General features: G+C 42.8%; 1 protein-coding gene across 1 annotated transcript; it reads right to left on the bottom strand.

Moving 5' to 3' along the window:
* Nucleotides 1-1,904: 1,904 nt before the first annotated feature.
* On the bottom strand, nucleotides 1,905-13,610 carry LOC309405713 (acyl-CoA (8-3)-desaturase-like; the record flags this gene model as incomplete). Its single annotated transcript, XM_082000566.1, has 12 exons — nucleotides 1,905-1,956; nucleotides 2,302-2,427; nucleotides 2,627-2,706; nucleotides 3,844-3,940; nucleotides 4,300-4,397; nucleotides 4,884-4,960; nucleotides 5,353-5,410; nucleotides 7,296-7,424; nucleotides 7,616-7,717; nucleotides 8,763-8,960; nucleotides 9,415-9,525; nucleotides 13,392-13,610. The coding sequence occupies 12 exons, from the start codon at nucleotides 13,608-13,610 to the stop codon at nucleotides 1,905-1,907; spliced, it is 1,347 nt and encodes a 448-aa protein (XP_081856692.1).
* Nucleotides 13,611-17,867: the final 4,257 nt, after the last annotated feature.

Here is a 17,867-nt window from a genome sequence, read left to right on the forward strand (position 1 = left end):
CAGCAAGAGTAATCAGAGGTCTCACACTCTTTCTAAAACAGGTATTGACTTTCAATCTAAAAATCATGAAGAGGAGCTTTATTGATATTCTTATACGTCCTTTTTTCCTGTATTCTAGCTTTTCCAAATAATCATGTTATGACCACTCAGCTTTTTTTCCCCTTCTTTTTCACCTGATAATAACTGATACCCACACATCTCCTTGTTCTTTCATGCATTCTCTATTTCTTTTGTCTGTTATTCACTGCTCATCTCTCCTCATTTACAGTTTACCTTTCCCATAAAGTTTAAAGCACTTTCAGTGAAAATATTCTACTATAGGCCCACTCCTAGTTTCTTCATTTTGGTGGCTCTCTCAAAACCCAGTAGTGTTCTCGGAGAGCTACTGTGCCTCTACACAGGTGGTCATTACACTTCCCACGAGCAGAAGCTGTCCTTGACCTTAAGCATGGAGGGGCTAGGTCCTTCTTGGGGCCAAACAGCTAAGTGCCAGGTACAAAACTGGTAAGACAGAGTTCCAGAAAAGAAGTTGGTTCTTGGGGATGCTGAAAGAGAAGAAAAGTTTGCAAGGTCCAAAGAGGCCCGCATGGGATGACAGAATTGGGTATGATTTAATTCCTTTTCTGGATATAGAAAGAGAGCCATAAATGTACTTAATTGCCTAACAACCAATGTAGATGCCCACAGATCCTTGGAATCACTGGGAAGTAAGTATTTAGATAATAATTAATATATATAAAACTCAATAAAAACAAGAGTACCCTAAATACCTTTGCAAACTGCACCTACTCTTCAGTGCCTAGGCTTCTGTGTCTTATTCAAAGCTGGTCTACATCAGAAAGCTAATCAGACAGCACAGTCACCAGTCAATTAAAATATATACATGCATTTATGCATATAAATAATACATGCCATACAGACTCTTTGGAATGTATTCAAACCAGCTATTACAGGTGTAAAGGTTGGCATCTAGTTATCTGCCTCCCTTTGCAATCCATGAACAGAACTAGTTACAACACCTAAGCAGTTAGAGCACATAGTGTACACATGATCAATAGCGATGGGGACACACCCCAGGCCATCTTGTTCTTCGCATACTTATTTTATCTATTCTAGAATACCCCTTAAAGATCCCCCCTGACCTAATGTGTCCTGACTTGCTGCAGTTTGCTTTGTCCTATCCCATTTTCACTGACCCACTGAGCCAAAAACACTAAGAAGAAGAACTTATTGTGGCTTTCAATACTGAAAGAGGGCTTATAAGAAAGATGGAGAGAGACTTTTTACCAGGGCTTGTAGCGATAGGACAAGGGGCAGTGGTTTTGAACTGAAAGAAGGTGGATTTAAATTAGATATTAGGAAGAAATTCTTTACTATGAGGGTGATGAGACACTGGAACAGGTTGCCCAGAGAAGCTGTGGATGTCTCATCCCTGGCAGTATTCAAGGTCAGGTTGGACGGGGCTTTGAGCAACATGATCTAGCAAAAGATGGCCCTGCTCATGGCAGGAGAGCGGAACTACATGATCTTTAAAAGTCCCTTCCAATCAAACCATTCTAGGATTCTATGACTCTACGAAAAATTTCCTTTCAAACTTTTTCCATAAGCTGGCACCTCCAATGAAGTAAACTGATCAAGCTGATTCAAGAGCTACTTCTCCCCAGTTTGAAGACTCAGTTCATCATGGCTCTAAATGTTGAGTTTGAGAGCAGGGAAAATAGAGGTTTGTGGTTTGGAACAAGAAAAAATGTATCTTTAACTCACTTTCCCACCCATTCTTACTGAAATTAGCTTTGACCAGCTCCCAAGGTTCTGTACCAGAAGAAACACACACACTGCTGGTCTGTGCTGACTCTTTGCAGCAGTTCTTTGGTGAAGAGGTTCCCTTTGAGAGTTGCCGGTTTCTATCCATGCAGATATGCTTCAAGCCAGTGCTCCCCAGAATCCTTCAGTGAACTGCAAGAACAGAAAGTAAAAAATCGCTTATGGGGAGACAGTGTTCAACTTCATGGGAAGCAAACTGTAGTTTCGACGTAAAAAGCAGCAAATGGAAAACATGGATTAAAAACTGCACGGACATCTCATAGCAAAGTCTGACTATGGGGAATGAATTGAGAGGATTTAAGGGGGAGAAAATAATCTCTGAAACTTTGAAAATTTTTGAAAATTAATAGTGCCTTTAGAAAAACCTAAATAAGCTCTAGGTTTGATCTCTCCATAGATATTGATTTGAAATGGTTGCCCATGCCCCTCACTTGCATGCTATTACAGTGCAAAATTATCTTGCTAACTGAAACTTACTGCAAAATGTCTACAAAGGCTGTCAGTAAAGTCTTGCTTTTGTACTCAATGCCGTGCTTATCACAAAGGGCTTGCACCAGCGGAGCTGCTTTCCAGTAGTTGTGTCGAGGCATTGTGGGGAAAAGGCTGCAGAATTGAATGAGAGACAGCTATTGTAAGAATTTGCTTGTATCACCCTCAGTTCCATCTGCTCACAATATTTCCCTACCCTCCCCCTGAAGGAGAGCAAGTGGTCTCCCGAGTTGGTTTCATGTGAGACTTCATGGCCTTTCTCAATTTAAGTGACCCATATTATTCCCACTCTTCTCCCCATAATGATACTCACTGGTGCTCAATTTGGAAGTTCAAGTGCCCAGTGAACCAGTCATTGAACAAAGATTGGTTCACATTGCATGTTGCGTGGAGCTGGGAGGAAAAAAGACCACAGAAGTACAAGATTTAGCTTTTATTTTTCTGCAAGTCTGATAATTGAACCCCAGCAATCATTACCCACCCTGGTCTAGCATAAAAGGCAAGTTAGAGGCAGGGATTGTAGCCATCATTGCCCTGAAGAATTAAACAGTCTAGATTGAAATGGTTTGTTAGGATATAGGTTAATTTAGCTAGCTCTTCGCTCAGAAAGAAAAGCTTCTGTGCCCACAGCCCCGGCTGCGATGCTTTTAAGAGGTTCTCCTCACATCTTTCACTTGGTTGGAAAGACAAGATGCCCAATAAAGAAACAAAAAGCATTCTTCTGGCCTCCTCCAACCAGTACAAGTGGAGTCAGATGCAAAAGTATGAGGACAAACAGAGTGTGGGCTTCACCTCACCGAATTCAGACACCTTTAGTTTGAAACCTGCAGCTGAGCCCATCACTTTAGAGTCAATGCAAAAAACCAGATATTTTTATGGTGCCTTTCCTCTGGCCCGATTGAGATGTCTATTTTAGAGTAAGATGAATCATGCTCTAGAAATGGCTCTTTCTCTCCAATTGATGTAGCAGGTGTTCAGATGTAGGCATCCAGATTTGGTCAGATGAATACCAGTCTGGGTCTTTTTCCCTTGATATAAGGAAAAATGCTTAAAACCCACTACGTGGGACTATACTACTGGAGGCGGTATAGATGTAAGTAAAGTTGTATTTATGGGCTCATTTTTATCAGACCTAAGTTTTGTCAGATTTATCTTATCTGCAGTAAACTTGTAACCTGTAAGGTAAAAAATAAAGGTATCCAGTCCCACTTTTTGCTTCTCTTTAGTTGGCCTAAAAAGGAGATTGACTGTTATGCCATCAGTACTTTTTCATAATATGAAGGGAAAAGTGCTGTGAAAAATGTCAGAACTTTTCAGTGAAAAAACAGGATTTTTTTTTTAAATCTAGACATCTCATTTTCCAACTAAAGTTTTAAAAGTTTTGGCTGATACCAAAATGCATGTCTATTTAACGAATGGCAAGGATAAACCTCATTAACACAGCATTAAAGCTAAGAGAAGAACAACGATGTCTTTGCCCTATAATTCAGAACTGCAGACCCACTCTTCCAGAAGAAAGGAGATTCTCACCTGAGTGGATACCCAGTCTTTGTTCTTATCATAATCAATGTCCATTGGAATGTGATTCATCTGTGACACCCAAATAAACCAGGTACTCTCTAGGTACCTGGGCAGATAAACACAGAAACACTTATCATATTTCTAATCCCATCCAAATTTACCATTAAAACACTTTCCTGAGTCTCATCTTAAGTAAAAGAGCACTTTTACATAATTCAGGATGTTCTATCCTGTCCCTTTGCTCCAAACTTTTGGCGTTTCTGTTGAGAACCACTCCATTTGTAGTCGCAGATGTCCCTGGGCAACCACCACCACCGCCGCCTGAAGTTATACTGCTCCTTCTTGGCTGACCACTTATTTCTGAGGAAACTGTAGTGAACATGTCTAGTTTTCATTTATTTCCATTGAAGCTCAATATTGTTTACAAATACTAGTCATGGGGACCCTGGGCATGCTGTGTGTTACCTGGACAGCCAGTAGTACACCATGAAATTGTTAAATCCCATTAAAGGAATATACATGAGACAGACGCGGATGTTGAAAGACACAATCAATAACAGGTCCTGTAAAAAAAAAACGACAAACAAAACAACAAAAAAAAGATGAAAATAAGCCGTTGTTGATGAACTGTCTCCACTCCCTCCTTTTCTCTTTACTTCAAATGCAGCATAAAAGATGTGCTTATTTATTGATCTCTTATTTATCAAGAGTAAGCTCCACACCGTCATTCTGCCTCAAGTTGAGTGTATCCCTGGAATATTCCCACAGCACTGACTTTACCATCAGTAACTAAAGACCCGCAAACAGCCCTGTAATCACGCTCGCTCTAGGTCAATTAGTTTTCTGTTAACTTATATTCAGCTACTAAGAGTCTAAAAAGCACCTTCTAAAAAATTCTCCCTGAGCCCATTGACTGCATTGCTACTGCAGCAAGCCTAGAACCAGCCTTTTCTATCTTAAACCCCACAATCACCTGAGGTGAAGGTTAATATAGCCACAGAGAGGCGACACTTTCTGAAAGGGTTCCAGACAGTGCAAGTAGTGCTTACCAACCACTTTTTCCTCTTGATGGCAAAGTAGAATATAGACAGCTGGAAGAAGGGTACAAGTGCAAGTGGAGCCAATACTGAAGGAAAGAATGAAAACAGAGAGACATTTATAATTTCACTGCATCATAAATCCTACAGAATATTCTGTAAGATGAAAGATTCTTCTTTCCAGTGGAAGAAGAATTGCTGTCTTCATTTACACTAACTTTCATGTGTGTCTTCCTCTTTTCGTCTCACCACCTCTTCATTTCTTTCCCATCCCTTTCTTCCTCACACTTGATTCACCCCTATCTAGTACCTAATATGACATAACCCTAACACAGACACAAGGGGCAATTCCTCCTCACGTGAACCTTGTTTAACGTGCCTTCAACGGGACTATCTTTAAAGCCTTTATTTTGGGGAGGAGACGCAGTCATGATTTTCAGGTGAAGTTCCTACTGCACTGCAAGCACGCAGGGATACTCACAGATGAAATACTTATGCTGATAATTGTAAGGCATGAACTTCTTCTTCTTTTTTCCAAGCTGAAAAACGAAGAGATATTGTAATGGGCCAGTTGGAGACCTGAGAGCCTTTGTAAGTTAGTTCTTATTCCTGTCTAAGAGAATTACCTCTTATCGCTCTAATTCAACCCCTGTTCTTGAAAAACAGGTACTGAAGTGCCAAAGCAATGGAGAGAAGCAGATTTCATTTGAGCCTCTGTATCCAGATATCAATGTTATACCGATGTCAGAACAGAGCCATTTTTTAGGAGAATTCCAAAACTCATGGCAGGATACAAAAATGTTCAAACATCACAAAAATGCTCACAAGTCATTTGAATTTTGTAGGATAAGTTTCTAATGATGGTAATGAAAGTCCAATCTAACCAATTCCACATATTCACTGTAGAGTGCTGAGACTATCGGTGCTCAGGGAGGAAGAAAACTAAGACAGGAAACTTGGTGGGTGACGAATGCAGGATGAGTTTGCTTGTGAAAGCTACGTCTGAATTTATGTATCAGATGAGGTAGGATGCAGACGTCCCAAATTTTTGACTAATAGAGGAGATAGATAGTGGTCAGAAATGACATAAGCATTTGGATGCTATTCTAAAGTGACTGTAAAATAATTTCTGCAAAATCAAAGTATTAAATACTCTATAAAGATATCTGCCTTTTTGTTTTGTCGAATACTTTGCCTTCAAGTACATGTAACAGCGAAGACATGAAATATTTACAAAAAGCAAAATAAATTCATTTTTTCACAGTGTATTTTTTCACTATTTGCACAAAAGGATTCTTAACATCATCTGCAGATTTCGTGCTTATGATTCTTCAAAGGACAAAATAATAAGGAAATAAAGCAAACTGTTTCCAGAGCTCCCCTATCACTGAGAAAAAAAAAAATTGAACACCTCAAAGACGTCTTCACTGGATCAAAACTGAAACAAAACAAATGAACCAGACTAAATGAAACCACTGAAATCCATTTTTCCCACCCACAGTGTGCCTGACTTTTTTCTGTTAAAAAGCAGGAAGATACAGGAATTAATTTCCTACATTTTCACTTCCATCAAACCCAATCCAGCACAGCCAGCCCACTCTAGATACTCATGCTAACATGCAGCCATGAGAGACCTTTCAGAAGACCACCAACAAAATCCTTCCCTGTTGCAGCTAACAGTTTTCTATGAATAAGTGTTTTGTATAAATTCTCGTTACAGGAGTCATTCCGAGAAAGAAGAGCTGGAATTTTCCACATGCCTTGGAGAGCTGTAAAGTCTTTGCTTATTACCAACTAAAGGAGAGTGAGATGTTCTTTCAAGAGGCTGGTTAACTAGCGAAGAGGCCATTTCATCACCCTGTGAGTAAAGAGAATTACCAGAGAAAGAAAAGGCAAAAGAGACCTTGCCTATCCTGATGATGTCAGAAATCATAAGGGCCTGTTCATGGTTTTTAGTTTCATGAAAGCCATAGAATTTGTGATTAAGAAATAATTTGCTACACTTGTGTTCTGTGCATAGCAGCTATGCTGGTCCTGAAGGATTTAGGTGCCAAACAGCTCCCATAGGCAAAAGGACCCAGAGGGAACATCTGACTCACTATCATCACTAAGAACATCTAACACTAATGCAAGTGGACTGATTCATTCTTTGGACTGCCTTCAAGGTGCCCAGCCTGCTCTTCTGGCGACACAGAGAACTATAGCACTGGTTTTAAGACTTTGCTTCTCAGGAGCTGGTGCCTAAGCATCGTAATATCCAGTCAGTACATGAGACTCTCAGACCCTGGAACACTTTGGAAATGACCATGAGTTTATGCAGAAAGGCATAATCTGGATTATGATCATACGTCCCTCTATGGCTTTCTGTCTTTAAAATCTTTTCTCCCAATGGCTCTTGGCTTCTCCAGCCGTCCCCATGCTCACCTCCATGGAAAGTGTCTTTCCCAAGCTGAACAGGAGAGGGTGCATGTTGAGGTCAGGGTCTTTGCGGAAGCAGTTGGGTTTGGCATGGTGCTGGTTGTGCAGGTGATTCCACCAGCTGGCTGGTAACCCCTGCAGGAAAAGTTAAGGGCCAGGGATTCAAACTCGAACACCACCAATAATTAAATCACTACTTATCCCCCTACTATTGACGGCTGCACTACACTTCCCTCACAGGCGATATTGCCGGAATGTAGGGACACTCCCATTCGTTGCTTAGTCCAGATTAGCCCCAGAGAATATTCCCACAATAAGACAATTACCTTCAGAAGGTTTATCACAACAATCTGCAGAAGTCGATTCCATTTAGGCTTCCTGAAGACAGAGCAGTGCCCCAGATCATGTTGGAACCAGCCCATCTGGATCTGGAAGACAAAAGGATCACTGAGGAAACAGAATCGCAGCGGCGTTGCATTAATTTGCCTTGGGAGTCTCTGTAACTTAATAGTGTGAGTGCATCTTCCTTCTGATTTGGGGAAGAAACACTACCTGCTGTCTTACGTGCTCAGTGCTGAGAACTTCCTTCCAGGCGACTGTCCACTAAAGCTGCTCAACACCTGATATCAATTTTATTGTAGCAGCTAAAGCGAAAGCAGAAAAGCATCATTACAAGTAATTTGACTGTTACAGCATGGAAGTCTTTTGCTCCTATCACAAATATATAATTTCCAAGTAACCACCAAGGAAGTGTAAGAATTTCCGAATCCATAGCTTCAATGCAGTTCATATTCCCATGGAAATACAAGGATGCTCTTTGGGAAATATATCCGTCTTAGCAGGTATTAGGCCGATAGAACAGATTATTTTTTAAAAATTAGTTACTTTGCACTTGTTCCATGGATGTCTGAGCAAACGTAAGGTTTCCGCACTACTGAGAAAATTTTGCCTTCTTCCTCCCCTCACTCTCCAATTTCTCCCACCTAAGGGCCACACAGCCCTGTTCCCTCCTTCCCTACACTGACCCTGACATGTATCCTGCCCTTCTATGATTCAGTTTACTAAACCAGCAGAAAAATATTCAGGGCTAATGAGCGTAATTGGCTCACAAAGGACCCAACAAACACCAGAGCCCTCAGTCAAGCAAAGAGAAGAAACATGGAGCCAAAAGTGGAGCTGAGAATGAAACACTCCCTCTTCGGCTGGGGCAAGTGATTTGATCAGCTCACCCCACTTTGGGAAACTGCCAGCTCCACAACACCCCACCAACCCAAGGGAGCAGCTTGTCAGCAAAACTAGATTTGCTGGCGGCAACAAAAATTGTGATGTAGAACGTGCTTGCTGTCTTCAGCCAGATTACAGGATCTAAGAAGAGGCGGTAAAGCAATGACTGGGACGCGAGCGTTCCATTGCTCCTCTCCGTCTGGAAGAACCAAACACGTCTGCAGTGTCCAACAGCTGTCAGCAGTTTACCTGAGCAATGGTGAAGAGTGCAATGCCGACCAGGAAAGGCACTAAGGATATCCCAAAGTACCAGATCACGAGCCAGGATGCAGCATCCAGTACCAGAAGGTGAAGGAAAATCAGGAAGAAAAAGACGTAATTCGGCCTCAGAAGTCCCATCTTCTCAATAGTGCAGCGCAGCTCACGAAAATCCTCTAAAAGTGATTTCTGTGGGTAAAGTGAGAATTAATGCACTGTCTACTTTGAAAAGCTAGCATAGCAGACCCAGGAATCCCAGAGCAGCCATGGAATTCAGTGGAGATATTCTATCAGAGGGGTCTCTGTGCAAAAACGAGCATGAGATCAACAGATCTTGGCTTTGCTTTGACACCGTAAAACAAGTTGCTGGCAGGCTCTGTTCACTGAGACATCACACTGGGAAGAACTGAGCAGAATTTGGGGCTTTGGGGCTCCTTCCCCACACCCAGGTGTGGAATTAGGGATTCTGGGACAGTGCATGTTTCCACGCACGACTGCTGCCAGCTGCCTCCCCACCACCCAGCCACACAGTACAGTGTCAGGCGTGCTGGTTCAGAATTTACTTCTGCTAGCTCTCTTATTTTCCTTCTCCTCCCATGCTCAATCCCAAGCCATTCCCACAGCTGGATTCTAGGACACTCACTTTTTTATTAGACTCAAAGCTGGGTTGATCTGGTGCCAACTCCCCAATCAGCAGAGCTTTCAAGTATTTTTTCACCAGAGACACATCTTTGTGAAATGCTACAAAGGCATCCTGAGAAATACACAAAGGAATGGGGTAAGAAAGAGTATGTGAATAAACACCAGATGTGGAGCCTCGACTTTTTCCAGGGCTTTGATATAATACAGAATCCAGTTTCCTTTGTCTGGAGACTTTTGGATTTTTGTCCCTTTGGCTGCTCCTGTAGCTCTTTGCCATCAGCTGGAGCTTGGCCCAAGGAAGCTGGAGAAGTTTCAAGAAACTAGATTTCACAAAAGTACCTGGGCGAGGCTGGTAATAAACATGAAAGTGTTTGATGAAAAACTCTTTGCAGAGGGAAACATGCTCTTTCATCTGCCTGTTTCAGCACAGTCCTTCCCTAGAAGGCTCCAGCCAGCAGCCCTGCCCTATGGATGGGACCCAGGAGCAGGAAGACACGTCAATGAATGATGTGTGTCTTTGCCATGATGTTTTTTTAGGATGATGTTTTTAAAATCCCGTCTTTATTACACTAGGGCCATAGGAAATATATGCTGAAGCTCCACACACAGCAGCACTAACTGGCTATTTCTTACAGTTCCCTGTAAGTTTTCAGACTGATTGACGTTTGGGGGAACTGGGTGACACTAGTGACACAAACAGAGCTGTCCAAGAACCATTTTAAATACCGGTTTCAAAATCAAATATAAACTATGGAATAAAGGGTGAAATTCCAGATAAATCAAAGCTCTTCTTTAGCTCATGTCCTCAGTCGATTTTCCAGAAGAAAGGTAAAGAGGCTGACCATACTCTTTTGCCTTCCAGAAAGAGCAGCTATAACAAAATCCTCAGTGTCTGGGCAGCCAGGTACTTGCTGATTTTGGCTCTGAAAAATCAATGTGGGTGATCACGACACACACACACAAAATTCTGCCACACGTCTGGTCAGGATTAAGTCCCTGGAAGAGGCCAGAGGTGCAGTCTGGCATTCCTCTGGAGTCTCTTGTTTAGAGATGGTCTATCGCTGAGTACTTTAGTCTAGAAGTCAGAGCAAGGTGACCTTTTGGACAAATTAGCTTTCTATAGACGTCTAGTGGCCCTTTGTCACAGTGAAAAATGAGTAACTCTGTCCAGACCCAGAGGGCTGGGGAAACCTTTCCATTATGATTCTGTGCCCCTCATCCTTCATTTTTTTATACATTTTCATGTATCTCTCTTTTGCCAGGAATTCTACAGCTGAGTCAAGCTGTAGGTATCTATACTGCAGCTTAGAAAGAGGAGCCAAAATCCTTTTAAGCAGAACTTCCTAGCCACAATATCAGTGTGACAGATTCTTATCACAGAAACGCAAGCCTTTCAGTCCTGCAACCTGCCCTTTCTCCTCCCTGCTCTTAGGCCCCGATTATCGTCTTGTGAGAGATTAACTTTAAGGACTACCATCTGCGACGCACTTAACCTCCAACATTTGACGTCAATGTAATGTTCTGCAATGTATATTGTCTACATTTACAAAGTAATCTACACAGAGGAAGAAAATTCTCACTATATAAATATAATTATGAGCTCTAGAGGAAGATAATTCTCACCATCTATATACAATTATGAGCTCTATAGTGGTCAAGAGTACTTAGAAAAAAATCCTGGGTCCTGGTTTGAGGCAAAGTCATGTACCAGATGGTCTTCTGAGGCACCTTCCAGCCCTGCTTTTCTGTAAAAGTGCGTATTTCTCAGAATATATGAGCCTAGCAGCATTTTAAAAGCAAAAAGAATGAGAAAGATTAGCAGAATAAAAATTGAAAGCAAGACAGAAGAGTGTAGTTATGATGCAACATAAACCCACAGTCTACCCACAATCTTGATTACTGCATGTAGCTCTGGTCCTTCTGCCTTCTATGGGGTGTAGTACAACTATACATAGCAAAAAAAAAAAAAGATGAATACAGCTCTGGAACAGCTTTCATACGAGAAGACTGCCTTGGAAAAGAGGTAACAAGTTAAAGAGTTTTAAAAACCCGTAAGTACCGTTGAGAAAATAATGGAAAATTTATTCACTGTTTTCATAACAATAATGAGATTATCAGGAGGTCGGTTTAGAATGTACAAAAGTAATAACGAGGAAAAAGAAACTGTAATAATAAATACAAGTAGGATCGAAGGTCATGCTTTAAACTCATTCAAATTCACTGCGGTTAAAACCCCTGGGTGACTATAAAGCATAATAATCTAAATGCAAGTCCTTCCACTGGTGGCCACAGAAGCTGGGAGGACACAGCGTGGGGACAAATCCTTCCATGCACTCTGTGTTCCTTGACTCCTTTAGTGCAAGCCTGGCAACAGAAACTGCAGGAGACGGCACCAGGCTACGGGGATCTCTGGACCGGCTTGGTATGGCTGGTCTTACGTTCTTAAGAGTGGCAGCCTCAACGTGTGTCTCTATTGCTGCAGCACGCTCGTCGCAGCGCGGCACAAAGCACCATCCGGAAGGGCTGCTTTGCCTTAAAATTGGGACATTCATCTTTAAGTAAAAACATAGCTTTCATTTAAAAAAAAAAAAAAAAAAAGACTTTCAGCACGCTCAAATCCTCTTTAGAGGAGACTACAGTGAATTAGCGCACACAGAAGTTTACTGGGACGGAATTACGGGGAAGGCGACAGGTTGGCGAGAGAGCTGGCGGTGGCTGGTGGGCAGGATTAGTGTCCCTTCGTCAGTCAGCTCTTGGCGCAGCAACCTCACACCGCGTTACGCAGGTTCTGCATAACGGACACCTCTCTTTAATACAGGGCTGCGTCTGCCAGTGAGCTGGAGAAGAAAACCAAGGAGACTCAGAAGCCTTCTTTTTCTTCCCTTGAGAACACTAGGTATTTTTCTGCCTCAGATTCAAGTAGGGAGAAAGGGATGAAATGTGAAAAACAAGCAATCCATTTTGGGCCATGAGTTAGGAGGTGCTATTCCGTTTTACAAACTGAGGAATGAGACAAGCTGAGCAACTTCCTTGAACTCAGAAAGTCTTGTCGTGACAAGAACTAAATCCGGGTCTCCCACCATCACGAGTTTATGCCCTAATCCTGGTCATGTGTCTAATGCACATACCCCTGACTATTCAGAAATTCAGTATCTACTTTCAGCAAACAGCCTGCAAGATCTGCCTGGAGTTTATTATTTCTGTCAACAAGCAACAAGCCAGAGAAATCCTCTAAATCAAAGAATTTTGCAGGAATCTCTGGAAAATCTATTTTCAAATAGTGATGCTTTGTAGAATTTTTCCTCATCTTCTGCAGCCAAATGTCACTCTGCTGCTTTCTCTGTCATCTTTTCTGTATTTTATTGCTTTTTCCCCCTCCTTTGAAATAACCTTTTTGCTCAAGACTCTTCTTCTCCACTTGCCTGTACAAAATCGTGTCACTTCCTTGAGCACCCCGTTCTCCTGCTTCACCGCCCCGAAATTACTTCATGTTTGGATATTACCTCCTCCTTACCCATCTTACCTATCCGTCTACCCGTGCTCTATCGCCGATTGTCATTTGCTTATCACTGATCACACCCATACGACTCTGAAAGAGCAGCCTTTGAAGTAAAAACGCGCGCCGAGCAGGCTGCTTCCTGCCCTCTTCCCTTTCTCGCAGCTGCAACGGAGACACTTTTCGGGCATCTGGAGGACGGCTTGCCTGATCCTGCCCAGTGGCAAGATGACCTGCATGGATATAGCTTTGTTTACGGCAGGGTATAATGGACCTAAACGAAGCTTTAAACTTTGCATGGCAGGTAACTCTGGCCTCGAAGGCAACCAGAAGGGCATTTTTACAGATGGCACAGACACGTCCTCTACATTATCCGCCCGAGCGCAGTGCCAGCTCCCACAAGCACTCCCCACTGGAGTCCCACCACGTCATCCTGCCCCGGCAACGGAGCCACCTTCCTCCACTGTCCTCCTAGACCTTACCGTAGCATCTTGCCCAGCGTAGTGGCTAATAACTCGGCTGCCTCCAGGGTGCTGTTTGGAAAACTTGCTGACATCATAAACCTTCCTGTCGATCACCAGCCACTGCTCCTGACCTTGACCACGGCCGTTGTGGATTCTGATCTCTTCCCAAGTGAAAAGCTGTAGAAAGGCTGAAACAGGTCGCGCCTCCTTTTCCGTGGAGCCGGTCTGCGGAGCCATCTGTGCCGGTAGATGTGCAGCCAGCTCTCAGATTCACTAGTCTAAGCTTTGCAGCACTGTGTCCAGGCAGAGGGTGAACCATCTCAGCCTGCCCGTTATACAGTCCCACTCCAAGCCACTCCCTGTGCTTCTAGGGCTGGTTGGCTCCCCTTGCCCAAACACACCCTTCCACAGCTCCCTCCTCTTCCATGTTCACACCAGCCACTTCGACACACCCTTGAATAAAAGCACTGTTCCTTCTTGTCCTTTCCGAGCTGCCTTTGGAAGGTCTGATTACTTCTGAGAGCTGTGAATACAAACATGCGTAAATAGAAAAACTTAGGGAGATTATCTGTTAAATCGGATGGCTAAACGACAGCAATAACTACGGAGTGAGCACCTTCACAGAGCATTAGGAGCTGGATAAGGTAAGCTGTGAAGTTGCTTCCATACTGCTGAGTCACTACGGGGGTTAGCCAGAAATCTGAGGAAGGCTGTGGGCAGCTCTTCTGCAGCAAACATTCAGTGGCCGCCTTAGAAACTGAAGCACTGTCAGCGTCCTGTGATCCTCTAGTCAGCCACTAACATCAGGAAATCCTGCATTTACCATACAGTGGAGCTCATAATGCCATATAGTGCCAAAATGTAAAGCTGTAAAGCAGCCTGTGCGGAGAGCCAAAAGCTGCTGTTAAATATGTCTGCTAACATCTCCCGTTCAACTGTAATTCCCGCCTTCAAGGCATAGAGCCAACTTCTACAGTGAAAACAGCAGAATGTTCCAAGGTCTGCAATCTCTCCACAAGGCATCTCTTAACGGTCTCGTCACTACCCAAAAACTTCAGGTTGTCCTTGGTCTTTGAAACTTTCCATGTTGACCCTGGCACGCTAAATTCACGTGCCTTTCTTAACGGAAAGCATTGCTGCTCAAAATACCACCAGGTCAGAGTAAAGAAAGAGCACATTAAGAAAACGTTATTTATCTCCAGTTAATTTAGCTTGCACATTGACAATACTTTGCATACAGTTGTCTTCAGAGTTTCCTGTGTATGCTCCGGTCCTTCAACCATCTCATTGTTCAAGTAATTCATTCATAAATCAACAACAGATATCAAAAGATTTTGGGGTTAATAACAACAACAATCTACAGTTTGGCTGTAGATTACGAGTTTCTAAAACTATGTTTAACGGCACTGTTTACATAATTAATCTTACTTAAATATTAGTCTTGTAGAGCCAAAGTCTAAATATCTCTGATGTTCAGAGAGGATCTGAACTTCCCTGCTATGCAGTAAAGAGGTAGGAGTTGTAATAAATAGCAAAGAGAAGGCAATGCCATGCTTCCTATGAAGTCACATCAATTTTGCAGGTGACCCAGAAAAAACTAAACCCACATGTATTAAATATTGGCCTACTTGAGATTTAGGATTCTCTTAATCTTGTATTTTTTTCAATCCAAAATTACTACCCTTGGGTGCTTTTGAGGAAGGTACAAGCAGTAGGCAGATATGATATAGTCTGTCCTCAAGAGGTTTCCATCCTCTCCCGTTATAATGAAATACTGAGTTAAATCCTGAATCATGAGTTTTCCACCTTACCCCAAACTTTTTATTTATGTTTATAAATCTATTATGTTTATAACCAGAAATACTGTCTACAACGATGCCCAGTCCCTGCCTGAAACCTAACAAGTTCTAGGGCTCAACTATCTCTTGTGACGGTGACTTTCACAGACAATTCACATATTGTGATTCAACAAAAAGCGGTTGTTGTGATGAGCTCCCAATTCTGAGAAGGACTGAAAAACCCCGCTGAAGTTGCAGATTTCACAAAGGACAGAGAGAGAAGAAAGCCAAACTATGTTTTCGACCAAGGTACCTCAGCAGGGTGAGGTGAAATTACGGCTGCGTTCCCTGTCTCCCAAGCAGACGGCATGCAGGAAGCCTAGGCGAGAGCTGATCAAGGCAGAGATGATCTGTTCGGCCTCTGTATCAGGAAAAAAGGCACCACTTAAATGATATAGAACAACTTTATTTGAAGAGTTTGCCCTTAAAGGACTCTGGAATGGACTTCACAAGGTATTTGTGATACAAGTGACCATGAAACTTCTCAGCTTACAATTATCTTTCTTAGCAAACTCTGTTCCAGACTGCAAACGCGGTGGCAAGTGTGAAGTCTTGGGTTTTGTCTTCCTTGTGTTTCCTAGTGAATTAACAGTAGCCCAAAAACAGTTGGACAGAGACAGCTGAAATCTCACATAGCAGAGACACCTGCCTTGCCCTCGCCCCGCGTCGAGTGGGCAGCCTTTCTGGCTGACGCAGAACTGGAAATTACGCAATTCTCGTTCTTTAAATCGTGCATTATCTTGCAAATTAATCAGTCGAGCCCAAAACAACTGTTTAAAGTTCCTGACATGTGGCAATTGTCGAACCACCCTAATTAAAAGAGAAATGTGACTATTGGTATTCATTAGAAGGCCGGTGATAAAAGAAAGGGAGGAATAATTTCTACTGTGCCGTCATGTTGCATCTTGTAACCCTTTGTCTTGCTCTAAACAAAAGTTAAAGAGTGTCCACACTAATGATGTGTTCATGTTCTAGCGTGGAATATGTGTAGAATCTCACATAAATCGTGTTAGGTACTTGGGGTGGTAGCAATAAAATATGTAATATTTGTTGCAAATTTTTGCAGATGTGGTTTTTTTATACACATGCTAAAAATTTCAAGTGACTCCATGGCTGGCTGAAAGTACAAAAAAACCTTCCCATTGTCTCATATTCAGACTTGTAAATGTAGCAGCGACCTGAAACGGAGTAGATAAAAATATGGGTTTAGACTCTGGTCTACAAGGAGGTGGAGAATACGGAGCCAGGAACGTATCGGAGTGAACATATGCAGGATGTCTCTACCTATACACACAGAGTAATCACTATTTTCACTGTTAACACACGCTGTGGGTGCCAGTATCCCAATATTACGTTGCATTACATTAGGTTACATTACCTTCCAAAGCCTCAAACAAGTCCCTTCCCCATTTGAAAGCAGAAGCTGCCTCTACTATCCAGGTCACCCAACCGATTTCGGAGTTGCATGGAGAAGCCCCGATAGCTAGTGAAAGCCACAGTCACACGCACCCGGAGCAACTCTTGAGAAATCAGTTGAAGTGAATTTACACCACAGTTGGCGTTCCGCAACAGCTACCCACACGCCTGCCAAAACCCATGTCGTACGCAACCGGGAGCTAGTACACGTGCACTGAGCTATCCTGCATCGCTGCTTTCGTGACTAAGAGTCTCGTTGCACAGGCACTTGACGTTGCTTTCCAGATTTCCAGAAAGCCGGTACGTGACTGCTGAACTGGTAGTTATTGCATCAACCTTTTCATCCCATATCACATCAACGTTTGCAGTTTGCACTTAATCCACTGGAGGTAAACTGGCATAGCACAGGGTGGTCCAGAAAAAAAAAAAAGTCTAGTACTAAAATACACCGAAGCAGCTTGTTTCTAAGAAAATCTCTTGTTCCAGAGAAGCCTGCTAAGTTCTGAGTAGTTTTGTCCTACAGCATGCCCCCTGAGGTTCTTCTGACCACTTTTTCTATGAAAACTAAATTTTGCATGGAGCCTGTCACACGTGCTGCGAGAACACGTACCAAGTGAGGCTCCTGGGCAAGACTGGATGGAGAACATCTACTTTACAAGCTGTGCAGTCTCACCCAGAAGGAGAACTTATATGTAACAAAGACAGCTATGGGTTATACGTGTCTCCAGGGTTAGATGTCAACAGTACAGAGTTTGAAAAGCGTGACCTTGGAGGTAAGCATCTACAATTAGAGCTGCACTTACCTATGTAGGCAGACCTGAGCCTCTCTGCCCTGCCCTGGCTGGTCTGAAGCCATGCTAGAACAGCACCTTGCCTTTGTGGAGGCTCGTGGGTGCTCTGCCCTAAAACGGCTCAGACGCTTGGCAGGGAGCCGACCTGCATCCGTCCGCTCCCACTGCTGCAGACAGAGCCTACCTGTGTTCCTTCATGGGTTTCATGGACCCTCATTCAAGACTCTCTTCTGCGACTCTGGCATGACTCTTTCCAAACACAGCACGGAAACGGAAATTGTTAAAATTACTTTCTCTCCGGCACAAAACTTAATTCAGGACAAGGCTACACTCTGAAACATCTCCTCAATCTTTTCAAGAGACAATAACTTTTGCAGACTGCAAAATTTTGTTTTGAGGAAATGTGTTGGAGGAAAAAAAAGGCCAGTAGTTGCTTGATAAGAACATTA

The sequence above is a fragment of the Phaethon aethereus genome (genome assembly GCF_964289735.1).
Source record: "Phaethon aethereus genome assembly, chromosome: 5".
NCBI classification, from domain to species: Eukaryota; Metazoa; Chordata; class Aves; order Phaethontiformes; family Phaethontidae; genus Phaethon; species Phaethon aethereus.